This window comes from Rhynchophorus ferrugineus, unplaced genomic scaffold (genome assembly GCF_030347505.1).
Source record: "Rhynchophorus ferrugineus isolate W39M unplaced genomic scaffold, kcgeb_rfMv2 rfM10, whole genome shotgun sequence".
NCBI classification, from domain to species: Eukaryota; Metazoa; Arthropoda; class Insecta; order Coleoptera; family Curculionidae; genus Rhynchophorus; species Rhynchophorus ferrugineus.
The window spans coordinates 27,777,826-27,805,163 of NW_027472589.1; the positions used below are offsets into that span (position 1 = coordinate 27,777,826).

General features: G+C 32.8%; 1 protein-coding gene across 5 annotated transcripts in view; it reads right to left on the reverse strand.

The window, feature by feature from the left end:
- Window positions 1-27,338, reverse strand: part of Adcy2 (adenylate cyclase type 2 Ac76E) — a 268,794-nt gene that overhangs the window by 7,510 nt on the left and 233,946 nt on the right. For 3 of the 5 annotated variants that reach the window (XM_076416314.1, XM_076416308.1, XM_076416309.1), the window contains 11 exons: window positions 26,854-26,941; window positions 26,654-26,790; window positions 22,152-22,169; window positions 21,624-21,682; window positions 16,753-16,920; window positions 14,514-14,745; window positions 12,559-12,726; window positions 11,060-11,229; window positions 9,195-9,366; window positions 8,921-9,133; window positions 4,817-4,921 (listed from right to left, as the gene is read on the reverse strand). In XM_076416314.1, coding sequence (XP_076272429.1) covers window positions 4,817-4,921; window positions 8,921-9,133; window positions 9,195-9,366; window positions 11,060-11,229; window positions 12,559-12,726; window positions 14,514-14,745; window positions 16,753-16,920; window positions 21,624-21,682; window positions 22,152-22,169; window positions 26,654-26,790; window positions 26,854-26,941 — 1,530 coding nt within the window. The remainder of the gene's footprint in view (window positions 1-4,816; window positions 4,922-8,920; window positions 9,134-9,194; window positions 9,367-11,059; window positions 11,230-12,558; window positions 12,727-14,513; window positions 14,746-16,752; window positions 16,921-21,623; window positions 21,683-22,151; window positions 22,170-26,653; window positions 26,791-26,853; window positions 26,942-27,338) is intronic. The other 2 variants (XM_076416312.1, XM_076416313.1) reach the window with 2 other exon arrangements.

Sequence of the window (27,338 nt, forward strand, 5' to 3'; positions counted from 1 at the left end):
AACAAGGTTTTGCTGTATAAGTCAATACTTAGGTTCATTTGGAACTATGGTAATGAACTGTTGGGTACTACTAGCAAATCTAATATAGATATCCTCCTGAGGTTGCAGAATAAAGTGTTGCGAGTCATCGTTGATGCCTCCATTTTACGTATCCAACAAACTGATTCAGCGCGATATCCCCATACAACCCATAACGAGCGTCTTTCTGATTGTTAGTGCGAAATACACTGAAAGACTATTGCATCGCTACACGGAAAGACTATTCCATTTAGTTATATTTAGGATAGTTATATTTTATAACTGAAATCATATAATAATAATTATTGCCCACGGGCAGATTGTTGACGTTCTAGGAGATTAATAATTAAAAAAACTCAACTGTTAGATCTGATTGTTTTGATATTTCTCTACATAAAATAATCGTTTTTAATTAATCGTATTTAGTATTACTGAGTTATTCAGTGTATTTTTGACGTTCATTACTTCTGTTGTTCGATTTGAGGAAATACGCTACAGACACCCGTCAAACACTTTTGGGCTTACAGTGGTGGCTGTTTTGTCATTTCACAATTTTTGGAGAGAAAAATCTAATACCTATACATAAGATTGGGTTTTCCATCAAACATTCGACAATTGATCAAGTGCATAGAAAAACAAATGTAATTGAACAAGTCTATGAAGTTAAAAATGTATGTTAAACTATGTTACAGATGTGGCACAAGTACAAGCACAAGCCTTCGATAAGGTTTGGCATGAAGGCCTTGTTCATAAACTACAGAAAATGTTACCAAAACAACCCACCGAACTATTAAAATCATACATTACAACCAGAATGTTGTAGAAGAAGAAGCTTCCTTTACAATAAAAGAAGCTAACGCAGGTGTATCACAAGGTATTGGGCCCAATTATCTTGGAATGAAAAACTTGATGCAGAAAAAAGAAAAGGAAAAAACTGAAGTTAAAATACAGGAAAAATGTATTGGTTAATACAAAGAAAATCATAATTATTAGTATATAATAATAAGCTACTATATAAGCAAATATTGAAACCTATATGGAATATATTTGGAATACATTGTCAATGTCGAGGTAATACAACACATGGATAACACCAGAACAGAACACATACCCAAAATAATTAAACCATTTGATCTTGTGTAGTGAGGTGTATTTAATAGAAGAACATCAGTGCTAATACATAAACATTATTACACCAGATATTAAGAAAGGTCCTCCTAGATACATACCTAGATTTAAGTTAATGAAAAGACAAATTGTAGGTTAGTCGGCAACGAGTTACGTTACGGTTTATAAAAAAGTTTATATATCACAATTGTCGGTCTTGGTTCTAACGATTTAAAAGTGGTTCTTTTAAAATCAATGACAGAGAATGACCTGGAGGATTAAAAAGTTCACAAAGACAACATACTTGAATACTTATTAGACTGGGTTTTTGTCCTAAATTTAACACAAACTTTCAAAAAAAAAAAACGGATAGCTTAGCTTGATTAATACAGGAGCTACTGGCTACTAGAAGCTGATTTAGCTTGCCAGGTAAAAAACAAGAGTTTTCTGGGATTTAATAACACTGGCAATAAAAAGTGAAAACGCCTAACCTATTCTCGAGCAAGGAAAGTTGATATCATCTCATCAGTGTGGTTTCAGGAATTCTCACTCTACAATTGACCAAGTACATTAAATTACAAGTGTAAATGGAAAATCTCTAGAAAATAAAGGTGTGTGCTCTGATGTTTTTCTCGATGTTGCACATGTTTTTGATAACATGACAGCATGGCGTGAAGACCTTCTAACAGGTTGGGCAATAGTCTCGTTACCATTTTGATTGCGCGGTTATGTGACGTTTAGCTCAGTTTCGCTTTAACCATTATGTTGTGTAGACGTCAAAATTCTATTATGGATAAATATACGCCACAAGAACGAGCCACTATTGCCTCTATTGCCACTCAGCGGAAATTGCGTCAAGAATATCATAATCGTCCAGTGCCCCACAAAACCACAATTTATCATAATTTATTAGCAGACAGACATTGTTCGGAAAGAAAACGAATGTCTCGAAACGCTGAAAATGTGGCTTTGGTGCGCGATAGTGTTGCAGAGTGTCCAGAAACAACAATTCGGAGACGTGGTTTCCAGTTACACATTTCTGTATGCAGTTTAAGGTGAATTTTGAGAACTGATTTAAAAATGTTCCCGTACAAAATTCAGATAGTTCAAAAATTGTCACCGAGAGATCCTTATCAACGAGTTGAGTACAGTCTAAATTGATAATTATTTATTGTCCATTTTCTTCTCAGTGGCCATGTCAATAAATAGAACAGTCAGTTTTTTGGAACACGGAATCCTCAATTAATTCATACAACATCATTGTATCCATGTGTTTTACTATGGAAACTTACTGTGGAAGGAACTTACTATGGAAATTTGGGTAGAAACAGTGCCATTTGGTAGATCTTCAAAGGTAAACTGGCGGGAGAAGATACAGGTGATACCTCGGGATGATTTTTATCTGCCGTTAACTTCAGTGTCGCTTTATATGAAAGTTACGACGAAATTGGCAACAGCAAAGGACTGAAGAGAATAAAAGAAAATTTAATAGGGCCATAAAAGAGCTGAGAGATCTAATCCAAATTGAACAAAACCAAGGCATTCAAGAATACCTAGAAAATTTGACATCAACTGAGGCTACAGACTATTCGTTGTGGAAAGCAACAAAAAAGCTGGAGATCCCAGCAGCATAACCCACCTATTAAAACAAGCGAAAATAATTGGGCGAGAAGCAATAAAGAGAAGACCGAAATTTTCTCAAAACACTTAAAAAATGTTTTTAAACCTTTCCAGTCTCAGCTACATAAAGATGACGAAAATAAAATTACTAGCCTTCTAGATTCGCCATTTCAAATGGATTTACCGCACGAGAAATTAACGGTCAAAAAAGTTAAACATACAATAATGAGAGAAATTAATATTAAAAAAGCTCCTGGTTATGACTTAATTACTGGCAAAATTTTAAAAGAACTATCAGAAAAGGCTATAAAACTATTAACATATATATTTAATGCTATGCTACGAATTAATTACTTCCCTAGTATCTGGAAAGTAGCTAAAATATTAATGATACTTAAACCAGGAAAAATACCAGAAGATGTGACCTCCTACGGACCTATAAGTTTATTACCAATAATCTCGAAAGTTTTCGAGAAATTATACATAAAAAAACTAAACTATATAATAGAAAAAAGAAAGATTATTCCAGAACATCAGTTTGGCTTTCGCAATAAGCATGGGACTATAGAACAAGTGCATAAACGCTGACCTAAATGCCAAAAGAAATTGTTCGGCTGCTTTCCTAGACATATCTCAGGCTTTTGACAAAGTATGGCATACGGGCTTGCAGGTTAAACTAAAGAAACTTCTCCCTCATCCGGACTATCAGCTACTAAAATCGTATCTCACTGACAGACATTTTATTGTAAATCAAGGCGATGAACATACCGAATTAAATCCCATATATTCAGGAGTTCCGCAAGGTAGTGTACTGGGTCCAGTACTGTATCTTCTGTATACGGCTGATCTGCCCACCACAAAAATAACTACTGTGGCAACATGTGCAGACGATACAGCAATCTTAGCATCCCATGAAGATCCAGTCACAGCATCAATAAACCTACAAACCCACCTGGAGCAAATACAATTATGGTTGAAGACATGGCGCATTAAAGCCAATGAATCAAAATCCACGCATATACCGTTTACCCTGCGTAGAAGAACATGTCCACCAGTAAATATCAATCATCGTCAACTCCCCCAAGCAAAGCATGTTAAATATCTTGGTATGCATTTAGATCGACGCCTAACCTGGAAGAAGCACATACTCTCTAAACGGAAACAACTGGGACTAAAATTATATCAAATGTATTGGCTCATTGGGCGCAAATCCAAGTTATCATTAGATAACAAGGTATTGCTGTATGAGTCTATACTCAAGCCCATTTGGGCATATGGAATCCAACCTTGGGGTACCGCTAGCAAATCTAATATATCCATCATTCAACGGTTCCAAAATAAGGCGTTGCGTGCCATTGTTGATGCTCCGTACTATATTTCAAATAAAGTGATACAACGCGATATTCCTCTAGAACCAAGAACGAGTGTAATTCAACGTGTTTGTGTGAAGTACTTCGAAAGAGTGTCAGTGCGTCCCAATGTACTCGCTAATCAGCTAAATATGCGACGTGATAGTGAAGTGCGTAGACTAAAACGTTTAACACCACCTGATCTGATTACTGGACATATGTAGAGTTTAGAATAAGCATTAGAATAAGACTAATTAATTAAGATAATATTTTATACAGAAGATTGCTTAATGAAGTGATTTTCTACATGCCATGTATATATAATATAAACAGAAGAAATACTTATTGCCAATAGGGCAGATTGTGGACTCACGAAGAGTAATAAAAAAAAAGTTTCCTAAACTGTTTCACAATTAATATATTTAGTTGCATACGTGTAAGTATCTAATAGACTAAAGCCTCAAGATTTCGTTTAAATATATCGAGTTAATTACTGTAACTAAGGCTTGGTAAAACACAAAAAATCGAATTGATAGTTCTTAATTACACTTCTTCAAAAATCAAAAACTAACCGGACTCGATCGGTACAATAACAAAACACATCAATCAGCTACAGTTGCACTTACCTTGAACAAAGCCTATTTGATACGAATCGAGCACACAAACAGAGAAACCAACGTTATTTTAATTATAACCCGATAAAGCCGGATTTCATTACTTACGTTCGTGTCCCCCTCCTTTCCCGGTCTCAGGCCGGACGCCAGCATGTAGGTGCTGCCGATGGTCTTGATTTTTTCTATACAACTGAACTTTGGCTTGAGTAAGAGCTGGAACAACGATAACTTTTGTTTTCTTTTTCTTTGAGAACTTCGCGAAAGACAGCGATAAAAGGGAAACTTCGCGTCGGTTTTGGACGCGAAAATAATTAAAAGCTTCCAGATTAAGGTCGCCGTTAAGTCGACGGGCTGACGGAGAAGGGCGGGAGGAGAAGGGGACGGGTCTATTGCTCGGTATCGTTCGGAACTTTTTAACGCTTTATCTTCGTTAAACCAGTTGCGGAGGATCCTTTAAATAATTGTTTTATTACAGATTTTATGATAGGTGTCTGTCGGTTATTGACTTAAAAAAAAACCGACGGATTTAGGGATTTAGTTTGTTCGTTTGATCTGTTTCGTTTTCTTTATGTTATTTCTGTACGAGACGATGATATCTGGAAAGCTTTCTCAAGGGGTTATATTCGTTTGAAAAAGAAAACACTTTTATTGGTTTAAACTATGCCGAAATTTCTGTGGACTTATAACTTGATTGGCAACATAATTTTTTACGGTTAATCCAATTATGGTTGGTTGAGAATTAAATAAATTCGATTTTTTTGATAGGGGCTAATTTTGAGAAGAGTCTAGTTCTGAAAAACTTCGCATGCGCATCACAGTTTGAATTTGCAACATTGCCAGTTGTCAAAAATTAATAGGTCAATTGAAAAGTCCCCGGCCTACCAAAGTAAAACACATTTTTTGGCAAAATTAGATTTTTTTGTTCAATATAATTCCTTTCAAGAGTGATATACTGATTATAGCGACCCTCCAACTTTTCGATACCATTTTTGTAGTACGATTTGTCCTCTGCTTCAAAATAGAGCTCAGTTTCGGCGATCACCTCTTCATCCGACGAAAATTTCCTCCCAGCGAGCATTTTTTGAGATCTGAGAACAGGAAATAGTCGCTGGGGGCTAGATCTGGAGAATACGGTGGATGAGGAAGTAATTCGAAGCCCAATTCACGGATTTTTGTCTTCATTGTCTTCGTGAAGCAGCACTTTCTCTTTCTCCAAATGCGGCCGTTTTCCGGCGATTTCGTCCTTCAAACGGTCCAATAACGCCATGTAATAGTCGCTGTTGATGGTCCTTCCTTTTTCAAGGTAGTCAATGAAAATTATTCCATGGGCATCCCAAAATTCAGACACTACAACCTCGCCAGCCGACTGTTGCGTTTTCCCATGCTTTGGAGCGGGTTCATCGTGTTGCTGTCCACTCGGATGACTGTCGATTGGACTTCGGAGTGAAATGATGGAGTTATGTTTCATCCATTGTCACATATCGACACAAAAGCTTGTTTATTACGCTTAATCATCTCAAACACTGCTCCGAATCATAAACTCGTCATTGTTTTTAAAAAGTGAGCTCGCGCGGCACCCACTTTGTACAGAGCTTTCTCATACCCAAATATTCGTGAACGATATGATGTACACGTTCAGATGATATCTTTAGAATGTCTGTTATTTCATTCAATTGCAATTTACGGTCATTCAAAATCATTTTGTGGATTTTTTAAAATTTTTTCGTCGGTAACAATCTCTTTTGGGCGTCCACTGCGTTCATCGTCTTCGGTGCTCATTTCACCACGTCTAAATTTAGTATACCAATCCTTGATGGTTGATTTTCCTGGGACAGTGTTCAAGCCGAGTTTTTGCTTAAACTGTATTTTTTCCTTTCAAAAAGCAATATTTTATCAACACGCGAAATTCCTTTTTATCCATTTTTTCACACTAACAAAAGTTGCTTCACTCAAAATGCTATAATTCACAAACTAATTATCTGACAGCTCTCAAATTTATACACGCATCTTTTGAGTGTTAGGGCTAACTAAATAACATATAGATTTAATGCTGGTAGCCCCATCTATGTGTCAGGCCGGGGACTTATTATCTTGAATTCACCAGTTAACATAATATTTCTGTTGAGAACCAAGTTAAAATGTTTCTATATATTTTTGTCCCCTATAATATAAAATAATAATATGTGAATCTTTGATAAACATTCTTCATTTAAAATGATTTGGAAAGAAAAAAAGGAAATAAAACAATATGTAGTCATTTAAGAATGCATAAACAGTACAATACAAAACCAAAGTTATAGGACTTGTGTAAATTATTCGAATACTTGAAGAGTATATTATATACTATGGAATTCACAAATGAACGTAAAATCTTACTCGAAACACAACTTCAAATATATTTAAGTTTACTATCTATTATTTTAAGCTTATATATTATGTCCAAGTTATTGAACCCTTTATAAACATTTAACTTGTAAGTAAACAACAACATGTAAGGTAACAAATATAATCTATTTGTATTAATTATAATCTATATTATTAATATAACCTATTAAACGTTATTTTGTACATACGTCATCTAAATTTGTGACGTCAAAACATCGCAATGTTGCCGCATCAACTCTGAGTTTTAGTTCAGTTGGGCTTTAACATATAAAAAATTACAATCTAAATAAAATAATTGAACAAAAATGTTATCAAATATAATTTATTTTAACATTATAGTACATCTAAAAACTACAGTTAATTATACAGTCACAATAGTTTATAGGTTAGACTTATAACTTATAACCTCTTATCACTATTTACAGGTTCATTCCTTTACGTGTGCAAACTAATCAGACAACATTGTGTCTCTTTCTAACTAGAATAAAATAAGAAGGAAAATATTGTCTGATTCTAAATTGAATGAATTTACAAATTGCGGCAGGTAATACATTAAATTAAATGTCTTGATGCCAGCTTGGTGGCGTAGTGGTAAAGGCGATAGGGCAGTCCTCCTACTGTTGCGATAGCCGCGGGTTCGAATACTGTTGGGGCATGGTCTTAAATTAATGTTTGTGATTGTCCTAGGCAAGTGTGTAAAATCCGACAAGGAAAATGATCCCAGTCACGCCAGTAACCAGGCTGGGTAAGACCGGATGTCCTCTGGGATGATTTCTAAGTTGGTCACTCGTCAGTCGGTAGGCTTAATGCCGAGGACCGTGGTTCGGAGCTCTAGTTAAACTTTAGGTCCAGTCCAGATAAACCCATAGTTGGTAAGAGGAGACTTTAAAATATATTTTTAAAAATATCTTGATGACGTCTGTACAAAAAAACTTTGAATAGATTATATATTTGTTATCCTACATATTGTGCTATTTTCTCTTTTTTCTTAATTTTAACTTGAATTGCAATGGAAATATTAGGTTAATTTTATTCTTCAAATATACGAATAATTTCTAACAATTGGCAATGTTGCAAACTTAAACTAATAACACATTTGATGGAATTAATTTTCACACAGAATGTTAAAGTAAACAAATTTCCGTTTATTCGTTTGAGAAAATACTGGGTTTTTGGAAATTTTTGGTGAGTTTTGATATATTCATTAATATTTACAAAAATGTGTAAATATTTTCTGTTACAGTATTATTCTTTATAATTTTGGTTATATTTTTTCCCAAGGTATCCTGCTCTATGTCAGAAGAATGTCAGTGGATATATCGAAAAAATATCAATAATATCGATATTTTTGGCCGATATTTTTTGACCGATATATCGATATTTTTTAAAAAGTCTAAAGAACGTTTTAATTATTTTCAATAAACCTTTAAAATCGTTTAGTGTATATAAAATATATTTATAAATATTTTTTCAGGGGAGGCATTGAGGGGCGCGGAATTGAGCTCTCAGCCCCCTTGATTTGGAAAAGTTACTTTTGATAAAATTGTATTGTATTATCTTGTAAAAATATGACAATAAAAATTTACGAACATCTTAAAGTGTTCTTAACAACGCCAACAAATAAATATAAGCCCTTACGCAAACCATAATCCGCGGCCAAATTTTTGGTCGATGAACTCATGTAATACCATCTTTCTTGAAGGTAAGGTACCGATACAATATAAAGTCTAAATACTTTAATTGTGGTTCAAAGTGTCGTAATTTCTTTCTTCAACAGCGAGTCACTTGATTGCAATCCCGTTAATGAAACCGTAAAAATTATCTTACCTTGTCAAATTCGCAGATAATCTCATTGAGCAGTCGTAAACACTCCAACCCCTGCTTGTTCACATCGCTTTCATCGTAGAACTCTTTGTAGTTCGGAATCGAAGCGAACATGACTGCTACGCATGAGTACCTTTCGTGGTACAGCTCTGTAGTCACCCGGGTGTTGAGGAAATGTTCCGCCACGTGAGCTGGTAAGATGTTCTCCAATAAAATCTGAAACAATTTTCGCACAAAAACACTGACATCTCCTATTTGAGATCGTGAAAATAGTCACCTTGTTGATACCCCGCATCGTTTCTACTTCTTCTTGTTCGACTTTCAGTTTGGCTTTCCACAGGTAATCGGTCCTGGAGGTAAATTCTATTTGTCTGTCCAGGATGTGAAAGAATACTACCACCATAGCTAAGACCAGGCCGGTTTTTAGTTCGAACGGCAGCGCGGGGAACCTGGATTAATATAGTTTATATACGTAATTAGAGACATAATAGGAAAAGTACAAAGATAAATAGAAAACATGTGGATGTCGAAAGGCACGTTTAGTTCAATCAAAATAGCAGTTGGGTGCAAATATGGGGCTGCACTAAAATTTCCAAATTAACTAATAATAGAACGCACACAAAACAAAGTTCTACGATCTATTACCAATACTTATCGCTAGATCCAAGATTTCGCCATAAAACATGAAATAAGATTGCTAAATCGTAGTAACGTGGAAGCAATACAACTGCTGGACGACAAACATATATGGAACGTATGAAAACATTATGTGTATTATGAATAGCATGTATTATGCATAATGTATTATAAGTTCTAGTTTAATCAAACAGTGCCGTGATTTGATATAAATTATAATAACATTATAATAATAAAACGTTTTAATCGCTTTCAATATTCTTGCATTACTATTTTTAGTATTCTATAAAATATAGATGACTGCAGGTTATATTAGAAAAGAAGCTGTTGTTATTTTTTTTTTCAATATGGCAGTTTGCATTTTTTATCAACATTTATTTTTCAGCTTGTTTTTGTAATTGATATTCTTTCTACTAAATAACGTTTATCTGATCTATTTCTTGAATTTTCATTTCATAGTCTATGCACTTCATTATCGTCGAGCAGACTTAGCCGATTGACAAGTACAGTGGGGGACTGACACTCTTTTGAAATACCTAGTCTGTCGCCTTTTCTGTCCCTATATCCCTATGTGCGCTTAAATCTTTAAAACTACGCAACGGATTTTGATGCGGTTTTTTTCAATAGATAGAGTGATTCAAGAGGAAGGTTTATATGTATAATACATGCATAATATACTAAGGCAACATTGCTAATTTTAGAGGTTTCTAACGTGATGTCGTAAATTAACCTATTTTTTTAGGCTTATTTAGCAATTAGCAAAAACGCTGCCTAACTCTACGAGTTAGATCAAATTAATGTACTACAGTATTGTACACCATAAAAAGGTCTACAAAAAAGTCCGCGATGGTATATGTTTATCTTTTAGGGATAACCCACATTAACCATTTTTATTGTTTACTTTTTACGTGAGAAAATGGCTTATTTACGAAGCTATTTTAAGCAATACCCCATTAATCCATATCGAATTAAGTATCTTAAATACAGTGTGCAATTAATATAGATCAATATGGTTCCTTACAGCATGTAAATTAAACAAATATTTTCGGAGATATTACAAATTTAAAATTTGCGTTTAAAAATGTGTAATGTAATAAAAATTGTATGAATTTAGATATTCCAAAGATAGCAGGAAATCTTCATAGTAAGTATAGGGGAAGAGGAATTGTTTTACTCCAAATTTAATGCGTGCAGGCCAAGGGCAGTAATGAATGAACCAAAAATACTGGATCGATTTTAATCATGTTTTCATTGAGTGACATAGGCATATATATTTTATGCCCGTGCAAAGTCGGAGCGGGCCGCTATGTTTTTATATACAACGTTCATATTTTTTCTGTAGTGTATTTAATTTAGTATCAGCATTGCACCAGTGCGAAGCCGGGGCGGGTCGCTAGTCTTATATATATATATATATATATATATATATATATATATATATATATATAAAGAAATGCCTAACTGCAAATAAATGCAATGCAAATTATTATATAGATTATCACTTACTCGTCATCGTGGACATCGGTATTGTGGTATATTTGGAAGAAATCCAGGTAGCTGTAAATGACAATATGCGCCACGACTGATACGACCATCAGGCAAAATTTCAGCAAGAAACCCATTCGCAGGAATACGGATATGGCGGCTAAGACTAGAGCCGAACTATACAAATAAGTCTGAAACAAAGTTAAACAATTTTTCATTTAAATAAAAAATATTAGTATTTGTTGGAAAACAGATTTATATATAACGCATGTATATATGTATATATAAAATATATAAAATATATATATATATATATATATATATATATATATATATATATATATAATATTAAAATATAATATATGTAATAATATACCACTATGAAATTAAAGATTGACTAAAAAGAACGGATCTCTATTTCTATGCTAGATCAAACCTTAAATATGAATAATTGTTCTTCCACCCTTACATATAAAACATTTTGTCAAGGACAAAAATGGTATAATACATACAAACATATATGTACGTATACAAAAAACCTGTATTTGAAAACTGTCTGAAAGTGTAAGAAACTGAAAATGCCAAGTTTTTAGTGAATGACTTGTTACAAAAATATAAAATGATGGGGTAGAGAATGTCCTTAAAAATACATTTCTTGAATTCTCTTTTCGATTTTTTTCCTCAATCTTGGAATGGCGAGTGACGAACAAGGTGAAAGATTTCACCAGGATATAAAACAGATAGGAGAGCGTAATCAAGGAAGATGAAATGCTAAAATTTTGCAGATTACTGCTGATTTGTAATAAAAGAGGATTCTATTGTTCGCAAGTGGAAACGTTTTCGTCATATTCTTTGAAAATATAAGGTTCATTTTTTTATTGATCATTTAAACTCGAGCTTTTTGTCTATTGTTAATATACTATATAATTATAAATAGTTAAAATATATTACTATTTTTTTATAAAATTAATAAAATAAACCAATAATATAATTAAAATTTTTATACTGTATTTATTTATAGTACTTTATTTTATCATCATTTTAACATGGTACTTGTTACAAAAAATCCCTTTAAGTTTTTGCCGTCAACAACAAAAACTCTTTTTTTAATCTTATGTAACAAAAAAAATTGTCACATGATGTAATTGGAGGTTACAAACCGGTAAGTTACTGCGGCAACATTGCGACGTGCTGACGTCATACATTTTGATGACGTGCGCTGTTTTATAGTCTATAGTCTATATATAGTCTGTTCAAAGTTATTTTGCACATAAGTCTTTAAATTTGTGACTCAAAACGTAGTAATGTTGCCGTTGGTCAGTTTGGCATTGATATATAACAAAATTCTAATCTAAATAAAATAATTGAACAAAAATGTTATCAAATATAATTTATTTTAACATTATAGTACATCTAAAAACTACAGTTAATTATACAGCCATAATAGTTTATAGGTTAGAGTTATAACCTCTTATAATATGTAGGCCGTACATTAGTGTGTTACGGCAACTTTTACTTACCGGTACATACTCCATAAATTCGGGAGAATCTCCCGACCTCTCCTTAATCGTCTCCGTCTCAACGAAACCGGTGGAGTTCTCCGTCAGGTTCGAGAACGCGGTGGGAAAAACAAAGACGTTGACAGAATCCTCCAAACTGTCGGGTATCTCTTGAGGATTGAAGTCTATCTGCGAGAGAAAAACACACTATTACTCTAGTCTAGTTCCGTATTGTTTTCCGGCCCGGCAATCTGGCCGAATTTCGAAGGGTTTAAATTTTGGCGTTTGGGACGCGTAAGACGTTCTTGTAGCGTCTCGTCCTTCGAAGCATTGTTCCTTCTAATTATCAAACGAGAGGCCTACGAGGGACTGAAGGGGGTGATGGGCGCGACGGCTCTAATCAAGTGTGTTTAAGGTCTCTTCCGCTTAATTATGACCCGGAAGGATCGCTTTCAGGACATGAGGAGTTGGTTTATTTATGTTGTCCTAATAATAGTTGAAATCCTTTTGTTCGCCGAAGTGTTTCGGTCGTTTATAATAAGGCAATGATTATTAATGTACCATATTATAATTTTTTAATTTTTTTTCAATCAAAACATGTAATTAGAAGTGTTAGGTAATAAAATTATAGGGAAATGGCGAAGGAGCCAATAATGGTAGATGCGGAGATGTGAATGTGAATATAACTAATTTAATAGATAGCTAAATGACCACATGTTATTTAGATTTTTTTTTATTCAAGATAATTCCCTTTAAGAGTGATACACTGATTATACTCTCCAACTTTTCGATACCATTTTTGTAGTGCGATTTGTCTTTTGCTTCAATTAACCTCTTCATTCAACGAAAATTTCTTCCCAGCGAGCATTATTTTGAGATCTGAGAACAGGAAATAGTCGCTGGGGGCCAGACCTTCGGAGATTTGGTCCTTCAAACGGTCCAATTACACCATGTAATAGTCGCTGTTGATGGTCCTTCCTTTTTCAAGGTAGCCAATGAAAATTATTTCATGCGCATCCCAAAATTCAGACGCCATAACCTTTAGAGCCGTCTGTTTCGTTTTCCTACGCTTTGGAGCGGGTTTATCGTTTGCAGTCCATTCGGATGACTGTCGATTGGACTTCAGAGTGAAATGATGGAGCCATGTTTCATCCATTGTCACATATCAATGCAAAAACTCGGGTTTATTACTCTTGATCATCTTCAAACACTGCTCCGAATCATCAACTCGTCGTTGTTTTTGGTCAAAAGTGAGCTCGCGCGGCACCCATTTTGCACGGAGCTTTCTCATACCCAAATATTCGTGAATGACATATCATTCATATATACACGTTCAGTTGATATCTCTATGTGAATGTCTGCTATTTCATTCAATTTCAATTTACGGCCATTCAAAATCATTTTGTGGATTTTTTTAATGATTTCGTCGGTAGGTTGTTTTTGGGCGTCCACTGCGTTCACCGTCTTCGATGTTCATTTTGCTATGTCTACACTTAGCATACTAATCCTTGATGCTTGATTTTTCTGGGGAAGTGATCCGAAACTCGGCATTAAGCCAAGTTTTTGCTTCAACTGTACTTTTTCCCTTCAAAAAGCAATGTTTTATCAACACACGAAATTCCTTTTTATCCATTTTTTTCACAATAACAAAATTTGCTTCACTCAAAATACCATAATTCACAAACTAATGATGTCAAATTTATACACGCATCTTTTGAAGTTTAGGGCTAACTAAAAAATATATGGATTTAATTCTAGTTGCGCCATCTATGTGTCAGGCTTTTAAATTGTCTGTCAACTTTTAAATTGACCTATTATATATTGTAACAATATTTCTCAATAAATGCCCCTTTAAAGTGAGAATATGATCAAAATATATGTAAGTACCTAATGTTAGTCTATAACAAAATGTGCTCAATTGATAGGTAATGATGGTGAATATTGAAAATGGTGAACAGAAAGTACAATGTACTTACCAATGTTATCACCGAACATATGGATATTAAAGTAACGCTGATCAGGAAGATCGAGAGTCTTAGGCAACGGCTAGCGGCTACGATCTGACTTGGCGGATTGCAGGAAATTGATTCGTCCTGTGGGGTGTTTGAGGGAGGTCGAGGTCCACAGCATCCGTCCAGCCAACAGAGGTAGACGAATATTAGGAGTACTACCATCGTTGGCGATATGGTCCCATAGAGGACGATACTCCTGAAATGATCACTAACATATGAGAAAACATTTCTGCAGCAACTGTAAAATAAAAATGCCCCACCAAAATGCTTTTTGAAGTTCTCTTCGATTAATAAAAAAATTAGGTGGATCAAAATGAATTTAAAATAAATATTAGCTATAGACTATATGATAAATTTCAGAAAGGAACTTTTCTGCCCCTGTGTTAATGTTGAATTAACATATTGCATTTTTATAGGTTAGTTCTGTTGTTTCATAACATTACTCTAGATGTTTTTCAAATTATATATCCAAATGTTTTCCCTATTTTTATAATAAAATAATACTGGTCCAAATAATCTTTAAAATAATCGTAAGATACCGAAAAGGTTGCATTATCATAATTTGTGAATTCATGATACCCACTTCTTTAAAACCGAATCAATCAACTTGAACAAACTGCAATACTTTCATCAGATATAATATAATATAACTCACAAAGACATTAATTAATAATTTTAAAAAGTTGTAATTATTAGATATAATTGTTATACGGCGCGTTTCGCTTCCGAAAAGATATCCTTCAAGAACTAGATGGACTGTTAGAAATAAGAGTTTAACTAGTTGTTTTCGTTTAAATAATTTTGGCCATCAATAAATAAATATTTGGTCAAACAAATTTTCCATTAAAACACTTACATTTGCTGAGCAGTGTAATTAATTATGGTCTATCCAAAATAGCAGTGACTTCAGGTCATCAAAAAGTATAATGTATTGTCTATTGCAGGTTTTAAATTTGTATGAATATTTTTTCTCCATTTTATATTAATTAAAAAAGGCATAATGCTGTCTAAAGAATCCGAACATGTAAAGATCGAAAAGATACAAATAAGTTCATCGGCAAAGGCTGTAATTAAGGAATGGCTTGCATAACATAAATTAAATTAGTTTTTTAGAAATAAACTTAAAAAAATTAGATCAGATGGTTCAACAATATGGTCATAGAGTTTAACGTTATACTCCCTATCACTGCATATTCAGTCAAATCAAATAATTATGGGATATGGTAAATAATTTCTGCAGTATTCATGTAGGTCCAGAAAGACGTACAAGCGAGAACTGTTTGGATATGTGGAAAGAACGATTGCCTACAATAATACACTTTGGTCGACTTGAAGTTGACCAATGATTGAATTGTGAACTAGTTATTAAATTGTAAATTAAGAGTGTAGTTAATGACTTGAATATTAGCTCAGAAAGTGATAGTGAGGGAATGAAACTTTTTGGGAAAATTATTCACTAACTAATTGGTTTGAAAATACGGAAAATGCATTAGAAAGAATGCAGTGATTAAATATAATTTTATAGAAAAGTAAATATTTTTCTGTATAATGGAAGATAGAAGGAGAAATATAGTGAGATCAGAACGATTTGACAAGAGAATATAGTAATGAAGGAAAGAAGAAGAAATAAACATAAAAAGGTAAATGTATTGTCTAATAAAAATAAAATTATTTTATTTACTATTTAGATTATTTAAATGTATAAATATTATTAGGTGGTTTAGAAAAGTGTTAAATATAATAAAATAACTAATAGATGTAACTAACTAACTAACTAACTATTAGATGTACTATAATGTTAATAAATTATATTTCATAACACTTTTGTTTCATTATTTTATTTATATTAGAATGCGGTTATGTATCAAAGCTGAAATTAAAAAAATAAAATGTCAAAATTGTTGTCAAAGCGACAACACTGCGAGGTTTTGACGTCATAAATTAAGATGTAAATTCACTACTACTTTGGATATACTATATTACTCATTTTTAATTAGACAATTTTTGTCGATAATAAAAGGATATTTGGAAAAAAATCTAAATAAAAATTTATAATTAACTGCTTAAATATTGTTATAATTTTATTTTCTGTATAAGCCGAAACTGAATTACCCTACCTTCTACTATTTTTGTTTGTAAAAAGAAATCTCTAGTGTCCTGAATGTTTTAACGCTAATCTACTGAAAAAAGATTTCCTACTTACGTGGGAATTATGCTGATTTGCATCACGCAAATGGCGAAGAAAATCAAACAAGCGCAGGCCACGTAGCTGCGGAACTCCGTATCCGGTTGATTGCGATACTCGCTCTCCTGCTTCCGGTTGCGAAACCACAACACCGCCGGGTTCAGGTCCTCGCTGTGCCACCATTTCCTGCGGACGTTTCACAACTTTAGACGCGTTTAAAGCAGTTTCGGTCGCCGGTAGCTACGAACGGCCTGGGAAAGTTGTGAAAGCCGGTTATTTTATCCCGGGGGATAAGAGTTATGTGTCGCTGTAATTGTTAGGGAAACTTCTTCGCCCGGACGGAAGAAGTTGGATTTGACTGAAACTTATCCAGATTTCGAATCGGATAAAATCAAGTTGACGTTTTTTTGAAGAAACTTTGTTTATCTTATCAAAATTGAGTGTGTACAAATTGAGTTTATAATATTCCATTGAAACTGTGTCTTGTTGATTATATAGGATAGAGCACAAATAAAATTAAAATACAATGGCGAATGAGCAAATAAATGTTACGACTCTTAAATGTTCGAACTTACTGTTCAAACCATCGCGGAGTGCAGACGTACCTTTCAGAACGCTGTGTTGTAAAAAAATCTGAGTTACATAAAAGTGCCGGTCATAAAAAGTGAAAACATCTCAACCATTGCAGGGTGAGAACGTGATTTAAATAAAAAGTGAACTATTGAACGTGAAATTTAAAATTTGTGTTTTATAAGCAAGGCTTTATCTTCTAGGGATTTTCATTCTTATTTTCGGAACGGTAAATCGAGCCAGTAAAATATGACGCGCGTATAAAAAATTAAATTAAGCATTTAATAACTATTAAGTGATCTGTACAGTTAATTTCAATACATAATAGCTAATCTACAACACATTTCTGTCGATTTATCACTTGAATCGCCCGCTATTCGAAATAACTGCCAATAACTGAAACTCCTCAAATGCAGGAATGGCACATGGTTACAAACAAAAAACGCTTGAGAAGTCTCGAAGAACGATTCGTCAAAAAACAGACGAAAATCAGTGATTATTGGCTTCAAAAACCCATCTAAATATACAACAATTGCAGTGCCCTGACAGAAGAGACAGAAGAAAACCAGAACAACAAAGAAAACCAACCAAAAACAATTCCCAGACCACCGTCAATAACAATATATAAGGTAGATGTCGTTAAATATCTACATGACTTGATAAAACAATTTGTAACAATTACACAATAAAAACAATCGAATTTGAAACGATGAAGATTCAAGTGTTTGACCCTGAACATCTCAAAGTTTTAATAAGAGAATTGGACAATAGAAACACGCAATACCATACTTTTCGAGCAAAGTTCGAAAAAATTTTAAATTCGTCATAAAAGGACTACATGACGCTACATATTCAAATACAACTAAAGCAGCCCTAGTTGAATAAAGCTACGAAGTTGTAAATATTCATAATATTAAACATCATGCAACAGAGAAGCCACTGCCAATGTTTTATATTGATTTGAGGCCAAAAGAAAATAACAAACATGTTTACGAGATTAAGTATTTGGACCACAATGTTATTAAAAGTCAGCCATTATATACAAGAAGAATCATCCCACATTGCTCCAGATGTCAAGCATATGGGCATACCAAAACCTATTGTGGTAAGTTGTATAGATGTGTGTAATATGCAGGAGAGCATGAGATTAATGATTGCATACGCAAAACTCGTGACAATCAAGTAAAATGCGTCAACTGTAACGGTGATCATCCTGTAAATTATAGGGGATGCCTAGTCCATAAAGTGATGCAACAAAAATTTTATCCATCACTGAGAGAAAAAAGAAACCTACAGCCACCAAAATACCAAAAAATACTAAAATACCCATACCATTTAACTCGCCTAAAACATCAATACAACATCCTCATATATTATACGCAAACGCAGTAACCGACAGTCAGACCCATCCTAACACGCAGACAACGCCAATCACAACTGAACCTGTAAGTACTATTAGTAAAGTAGAGAAAATGATGGGTAAACTTATGGAGCAAATGAGTACAATGATGAATTTACTCACCGTTGTCGTTACCAAGCTAGCCTAATGACTGATAGTCATTACAGAAAATACAAAATAGCCGTCTGGAATGTTAAGGAATATTGATATCATGATGGTATCCAAAACACATTTACGGAAATTATTTACGGATTCCGAAGTACAGACTGTATTACACAAAACATCCAGATGATAAAGCACATGGAGGAACATCTAAAATTATTCGTGAAAACATAAGACACTATGAGGGAGGACAATTAAGCGAGGAATATTTAAAAGCCATCAGTGTAACCATTGAAGAAGTGCACGGATTACTAACAATGAGTGCTATTTATTGTCCACCTAAACACAACAACAAGGCAGAACAATACCACGGTTTCTTTAACACGCTGGGGATTCATTGCCGGAGGAGACTACAATGCAAAACATGTAATGTGTGGTTATACATTAAAAACAGCAAAAGACAGAGAATTGGTCAAAACAATGAAGGCACATAACTTACAGCATATCTCTACTGGTGAGCCAACATATTGGTCGTCAGATAGAAATAAAATTCCCGATACCATAGACTTTTGTGTTACAAAAAATATTGACACCAAAAGGTGCAAAGCAGAATCATGCTTCGATCTATCATCTGATCACTCACCAGTTATTATAACAGTACACTCAAATATTCTCAACAAAACAAAACCACCTACTTTGCATAACACCAAAACTAACTGGCCATTATTTAGAGAGAAATTAGACAGTTTAATATCTCTAAATTTACCTCTCAAAACAGAAAGAAATACAGAAATAGCAGCAAAAAATATAACAAAATCTATACAAGAGGCCGCATGGTACGCAACACCTAATAGCGCGATATATCAAACATTGTATGATATTATACGATATAATTGTTTTGATGGTGATATAAAAATATAATAAATCTGGCTCATTAAAAATATTTTAAATTCGACATGCAGTTGGAAAAGAAGCATTTGTTTAAAATTTACATAACATAAAACTAATAGCATAATCCTAACATAGTAAACGACTTCAACGAGATGTTATATTGAAAAAAACGGAGCAATGACATCGTGATTTTTAAATGACAATGTTTTTTACATCAAAAGATATTATGACAAAAATGATTAAATATAGTTAAAAATGAAAAAATTTAATGTTCTTTGAAGTCAGAAAAATATAATAAGGGGAAACAAAAACAAAATAATAAATCTGAAATATGGACAAAGGAAAATAAAAACTGAAAACAGTAAATAGGTCAACGTTAATACGAAACGAAATAATATTTACAAAATATAAAACTGATATTTTAATAGGTTGTTGTATATGTTGAAAATATGTTCATATAGAAGTATGAGCAAATATATATTTTATTATACAACCAAACTTTGAAAATCGTAACAATTTCGAGAACTAATGCTAGGATGAATTGTTTTTAATACAAACTAATTTTAAAAAATTTTAAGAAAATATTGGAACATGATTTATTATTTTATGGCAGACGTAAATATTTCTATAACAATGATGCAAGCTATTTTTATATTTATTGATTTAAATTATTTATAATTCAACTCATAAAGTATTATATTTATTTATATTAGCATTCTAATATTATATATATTGAATTATAATAAATAAACAGACCATCATCGTTGGACAAATTGTGATAATCCATGTGTATAATGTGTACATTCTAATGTGTAGAATATTAGTCGTAATACTTATTCTCTGATAAATGGAATGAGTTGTTCAACACTATTTCACACAATTAATACTAGGATGAATTTTTTTTAATAAAAACTAATTTTAAAAAAAATTAAGAAAATATTGGAACATATTTTATTCTGCCATAAATGGTAAATATTTCGTTAATAATGATGCAAGCCATTATTATATTTATTTATTTAAATTATTTATAATACATCCCATAAAGTATTATATTTATCTATATTAGCATTATAATATTATATATTTTGAAATATAATAAATAAACAGACCATCATGGTTGGACAAATTGTGATAATCCATTACACATTAGAATATTAGTCGTAATACTTATTCTCTGATAAATGGAATGAGTTGTTAAACACGATTTCATACAACTAATGCTAGGATGAATTTTTTTTAATAAAAACTAATTTTAAAAAATTTTAAGAAAATATTGGAACATATTTTATTCTGCCATAAATGGTAAATATTTCGTTAATAATGATGCAAGCCATTATTATATTTATTTATTTAAATTATTTATAATACATCCCATAAAGTATTATATTTATTTATATTAGCATTATAATATTATATATTTTGAATTATAATAAATAAACAGACCATCATGGTTGGACAAATTGTGATAATTGACCAAAGAAACAATTGATTTAAAATGTCTGACGAAACGTGAAATTAAAATAAACGTAAATAATGAATATGAGGACAAAGAAAGAATAAAATAATGAAAGTTAAAAATCTCATTAACACACAAAAAACAGATACAGACATACTAAATAGAACAAGGGCTAAGATAATGTTAATATTATAATTCTGTGGCGAATATGCGAATAAAACAAAAAACAAAGATCTAATGAACGTTGACGATAAATGCGAAACAGTGAATCAAAGATTAAAATGAAGAAAAACAAAATTCTACAAAAAGAAAATAAATCCGGAGTAGGTTAGCAGGACTCTTGAAGAAAAACAGGTTATATTTATTATATTATTGACAAGCGCCAATGGCTTTATAAATATATAAAATTCTGATAACTGTAGGGTAATTATCCAAAATAAATTATTTGTTTGACCTCAAGGATTTACTTACTTGCATTCCAAGCACGTCGATCTGTCCGGCAATAAATTGGACTCGATCATACCCAGCGTCTGCAACAAAAACTTTCTTAATAAAAAGCTTATCGCTTGACTCTCGTTGTTAACAAACGGGATTAATAGCGGCACATTTCGGTTATTACCCAAAGGCGAAGGGGCATTAACGTCACGGCAAGAAAGGCCAACGGAACGCCCCGTCTCGTTTAGTATCATCCCGGCAGCTGAGATTAGAAAAAACGAATAAAAAAAAATAACAACAACAAAAAACAGACAGAACGGCAGGCACCTCGGCTCAGTGTTTTAAAGTAGGCCATGAAACTTTAAAACTTACGGCGGTGGCGTTTTTGTTTTATGGAAATTCGTTAAAAATAAAGCGGGAAAACTTTAGCTATCGCGGCGATTAAGCGGAAATGAAAGAATGCTGTAAAGTCGAATTAGTCGAGATTATAGGGCGAAAGGTTGAAAACGGGTTCAATACAAAGCTTTGTAGGTTTAGTAGGCTGCGTTATGCATACAACTTTACCTGTAGGTACGTGGGGAACTGAAAATAAATTAAAAATAGATTAGAAGATCGGTATCAGCACAATGGATGAGGGGAAAACCATGACGGATAAACCCAGGGTTTTTTATACTTTTTAAAATCAAATTCAGTAGAATAGTAATGCAATAGAATGTTTAGTTGACTAAGTTTAACCAGTAGTTTTAAAATTGTATATTTCTTTTAATCCTTTGCATAAGTTGATTTGATTCATTTAAGATACAATCTATAAAGGACTATTTTGATCGTATGTGAAACCATTATTTGTAAACAAAATCAAACAAACATGCGTTCTCCCTCTTTCGTTGCCCAAGTTAGAAATCTTTTCGGTTCCCATATAAGGTCGCAGCCCAACTAAACATTATTTGTAGTATTACTCATTATTTCTCTACAGTTTAGTTTTTTTATGCAACATAATTCCCTTCAAGGGTGATACACTGATTATAGTGACCCTCCAACTTTTCGATACCATTTTTCCAGTACCATCACCTCTTAATTCGACAAAAATTTCTTCCCAGCGAGCATTCTATTGAGATCTGAGAACAGGGAATAGTCGCTGAGGGCTAGATATGGAGAATGCGGTGGATGAGGAAGCAATTCGATGCCCAATTCATGAATTTTTCCCATCGTTTTCACTGACTTGTGACACGGTGCATTGTCTTGGTGAAGAAGCACTTTATTTTTCTTCAAATGCGACCGTTTTTCGGCGATTTTGTCCTTCAAACAGTTCAATAATGCTATGTAATAGTCGCTGTTGATGGTCCTTCTTTTTTCAAGGTAGTGAATGAAAATTATTCCATGCGCATTCCAAAATATAGACGCCATAACCTTGCCAGCCGACATCCGTTTTCCCACGCTCTGGAGCGGGTTCATCGTGTGCACCCCACTCGTATGGCTGTCGATTGGACTTCGGAGTGAAATAATGGAGCCATGTTTCTTCCATTGTCACATATCGATGCATAAAATCGGGTTTATTACGCTTGATGATGATCAAGATGTCCAAACACTGCTCCGAATTATCAACTCGTCGTTGATTTTGGTCAAAAGTGAACTCGCGGAGCACCCTCTTTGCACAGAGCTTTCTCATACTAAATATTCGTGAATGATATTATGTACAGGTTCAGTTGATATCTTTAGGTTGATATCTTCGGTAACAACCTCTTTTCGGAGTCCACTGCGGTATATATATATATATATATATATATATATATATATATATATATATATATATATATATATATATATATATATATATATATATATATATATATATATATATATATATATATATATATTATTTTATATCTTATTGATATATTTATTTTTATAGATTTTCATTAAGTGAATTTTATTCAATACATTTGTATCATAAATTAATTTTTTAAAAAATTTTATTGCCCAATTAAACGTGACATCAGGGCTTAATGAGCCAATCAAATGCCCTCACAGCAAAATGTTTTTCCAGAGAGCCCTATTGAGTTTTCCCTCTATTACTCTATGGTGTTAGTGTAAAGTACACTGAAAGAGTGCCAGTGCACCCGAGTGCACCAAATCAAACAAATAAATGTGCGCGATGGCAGTGAAGTGAATAAATTAGTTTTTAGAAGAACATGGAATAGTAATTAAATTAAGGATAATATAGGTTATCAGTTTGTTTCAGATCACTTATTGAAGCGATTCCGTCTACTACATGTCTTTGTATCTGTAAATCTGACTAAATACTTATTGCCCATTAGGCAGATTGTGTCATTCTAAGAGAATAATGATAATTAAAACCTTGTTATTATTATTATTAACTTCTATAGTTATATATTTCTAGTCCCTCGTATAATAACTGATTTTTTCATACCAGATGTTACTTTACAATCTTTTTGTAAGTCCATAAGCAAATACAAGTGGTAGACCGATATTGTTATGGTGGAGTAGTCCCTCACTCTGTGGTCAAAATTATTAAAGTTTGAATTTCCTGCTATTTACTTGGGCTTAAACTATGTTTTGTATTTAAAGTGAGTAAAAGGCAAGAAGGTATTAGCGTTAACCGTTTGGGATGCAAAAGAAAATCTATTGACAGATCTATATAGTCTATTCAAAGTTTTTTTAGTAATGCATCATGACTCTTTGTGACGTCGAAATATTGCAATGTTGCCGAATTAACTTTGAGTTTTAGTTCAGTTTGGCTTTGACATACAACAAAATTCTAATCTAAATAAAATGATTGAACAAAAATATTAGGAAATATAATTTATTTTAACACTATAGTAAATCTAATACATATATTATCAAAGGACTTAAAACTACTATTAAGACACAGCTTTAACAGTTTGTACGTTAGATTTGTTTTGTTTACAACTTGTTAACTCTTTTCCACACCATCCATGAGGTAGAGTTTCTAGGCGTGTTTTTTATGTAGTGGTAGGCCCCTGGAGTATCCCCCTGAAGGCCTAATCCACCTAATTAACAATTGTATATCTGAGAAACGTATTTTACTTTCATTTGAGAGCATTTTTACTTTTTTCGTTTAGTTCTTGTTTCCTTCAATGATATGTTTACTAGTGAAGTCATCTTGGTATCAGTGTATATTTTATTTCTTCTGCTACTATCTGTGTACACCATTCTTCCTAAAATTAATCACTGAATTCTGTCTAATGCATTTACCATATCTACAAAAAAGTTAGTATTCATTCTCTCCGCATACGTTGTAACCTAATGCTCATGTTTAATTTTGAACAATTACAAACATATTTGTGCACACAAAACCTTTCACGCCCTACAATACCATTTTCTACAGTTATATTCAATTAATTATGTGCATACCTTTAGTTGTTTCCAGTCTCATCACTCTGTCTCGGGAATTTCTAGCATTTCACAACATTATCACATATCATGAAAGTTTCCTTCAGTCACTTTCACTTTACGACTCACTGTCTAATTCAATCACTAAACTGTTAATTTCTAATCTGTCTGAAACATGTTCACAATTCTGTATGTCGAATCGAGTCCATCGAAACCCAAGGTGTTATGGTTGACAATGCTTTCTTCCACATATCGGAACAGTTTTTGATAGAATATCCTTCTCGACCAGCAATATATCAGCAATTAATTATTAATCAATATTACGATCAAAAAAACCTAATCGAATGCTATTGTAACTTTTAACTTTTCCATCAATTTTTTTTGTCTTTACACTTTTTTTTGTTACCGTCTTGCCAAGAGTGCCACAAATGAACCATTTTGAAATATCCAAGTTTAATCAAGATATACACATTTAAATAGTTTATCTTCCTTGGTCTTATTTTATGCCTTTAATTCTTTTTAAGGTAATGTCTGGAAGTTCTAGTAAACCTCTCCGAGGGTTATCTTTACACCATTTAAACCGTATGCCCTGTAAGAGAGTATAAAAGGAGGTCTTACATCCCTCAAAAAGATGCATGTCCCTAATTATTTTATATATACAGACAGACCATTTTCTCTAAAATAATTTTATTAAATTATGTTTATATCGATGAAATAGTTTGTGTGTTTATTGTTGTTATACATTTTGTATATTTGGTCTCGAATTATTATTCTTCATTTTGTAAACGATGTTATTCACAGTACTCACAGTAATATTTAGCCCGGCAGCAACCCGCTAAAAAACATTTTCAATAAAATTGTAGGGACTTATATTATTTAATATCATCAATAATTACCTCTCTAACAGAATTTACCAGCAAAAGGGGGCCTCCATTATCTCGTTCCTTCTCGAAATAACCTAGTAAAGCCACGATCAATTTGTGACCCTGAATATATCTATTCTTTTCGATAAGAGATTTTAACTCTTACCTATAAATTATTGTGGTTGTATAGTTAACTGTAATTTTTAGATGATGTTAAAATAAATTATATTTGATAACATTTTTGTTCAATTATTTTATAATGTCAAAGCCAAACTGAACTAAAACTCAGAGTTGATGCAGCAACATTGCAATATTTACGTCACAAATATCCATTAAGCATTAGTAAAAAAACTTTGAATAGACTATACATAAGGACGTACAAGCTGTAAAACATGGAAAAAGATTGCAAAAGTCGCGACAAAAGATCTAATTTAAACAAGTAAAAATAATTTTTCAGCAATACAATACACGCAGGTACAGCTCAAAAATGATGAGGAAACTCGGGTTTTTGAAATATGAAATTTTGTAACAATAATTCTTCCTTGTGAGCTAGATCTATTTTGAGTCACAATAATGTAACTTCAGGTACGTCACAGATAAGATAAGAATCCGTAAATTAGAAGTGTAGTACAACTTAGAAATATTATGTTGAATTATGAAATGGATTTCAAATAATAAATCGAATAACAAATATTATTACAACCTTATATTCAGATAACCCAATATAATACCTTGAAAGGTTGTAATATTCAGTTATATAGGAAAATTCATATAGTTAAGAATCTTTTATAGTATCAATATTTGAATTTGTAAAATAGTTAAATACGTTACCGTTAATTCTATATTCTTGGCCAATGTTGATTCCGCAATGTTGGCGAACGGTTTGTCCGCACCCCAGCACTCTACGTATTTGGTCATCTTACTAGAGGGTCGTGCTCGTGTTGGAGGTCCACCAGGTGTAGCCATAGCTGTAAAATATTCTTAATATAAGTTACAATGATATTTTAAATGGTGTAGTGTTACAGCATTACCTTGTACGGAATCACCAACACTGTCAGTTCTTTGACCGTTGCTACCGTTTGGTTTGTAATTACCGTTTTGAAGTTCGCCATCGTTTTTCTGAAATAGACATAAATATTAGATCTTGCTCGTGAACTAATTTTAAGACATTTACAACAAATGGCGTATATCATGTTCTATTGCATGGAACACTTATAAACCTTTTTAAATTTGCTTTTAATGACAATGAATCGCAAACGTTATTGAGTATAAACTTTAATGAGAATTAATATTAAGATAAATTTAATGCTGCTCCCAAATATATTAAGTCGCAGGTTTTATTCTTGTAGCATCTGAATTATCTGCCTTAGCATTTCGTCGGAATATTTAGATTGTTCTATATTGGTTAGATCCATCGTTTCCACAACGTAACGGTATAGTTTAGAAACTCGGTGGATTTTAGCCTCATATTTTTGTGGCTATACTTGGAGCTTTCGAACTTTAACAGGTCAATTAC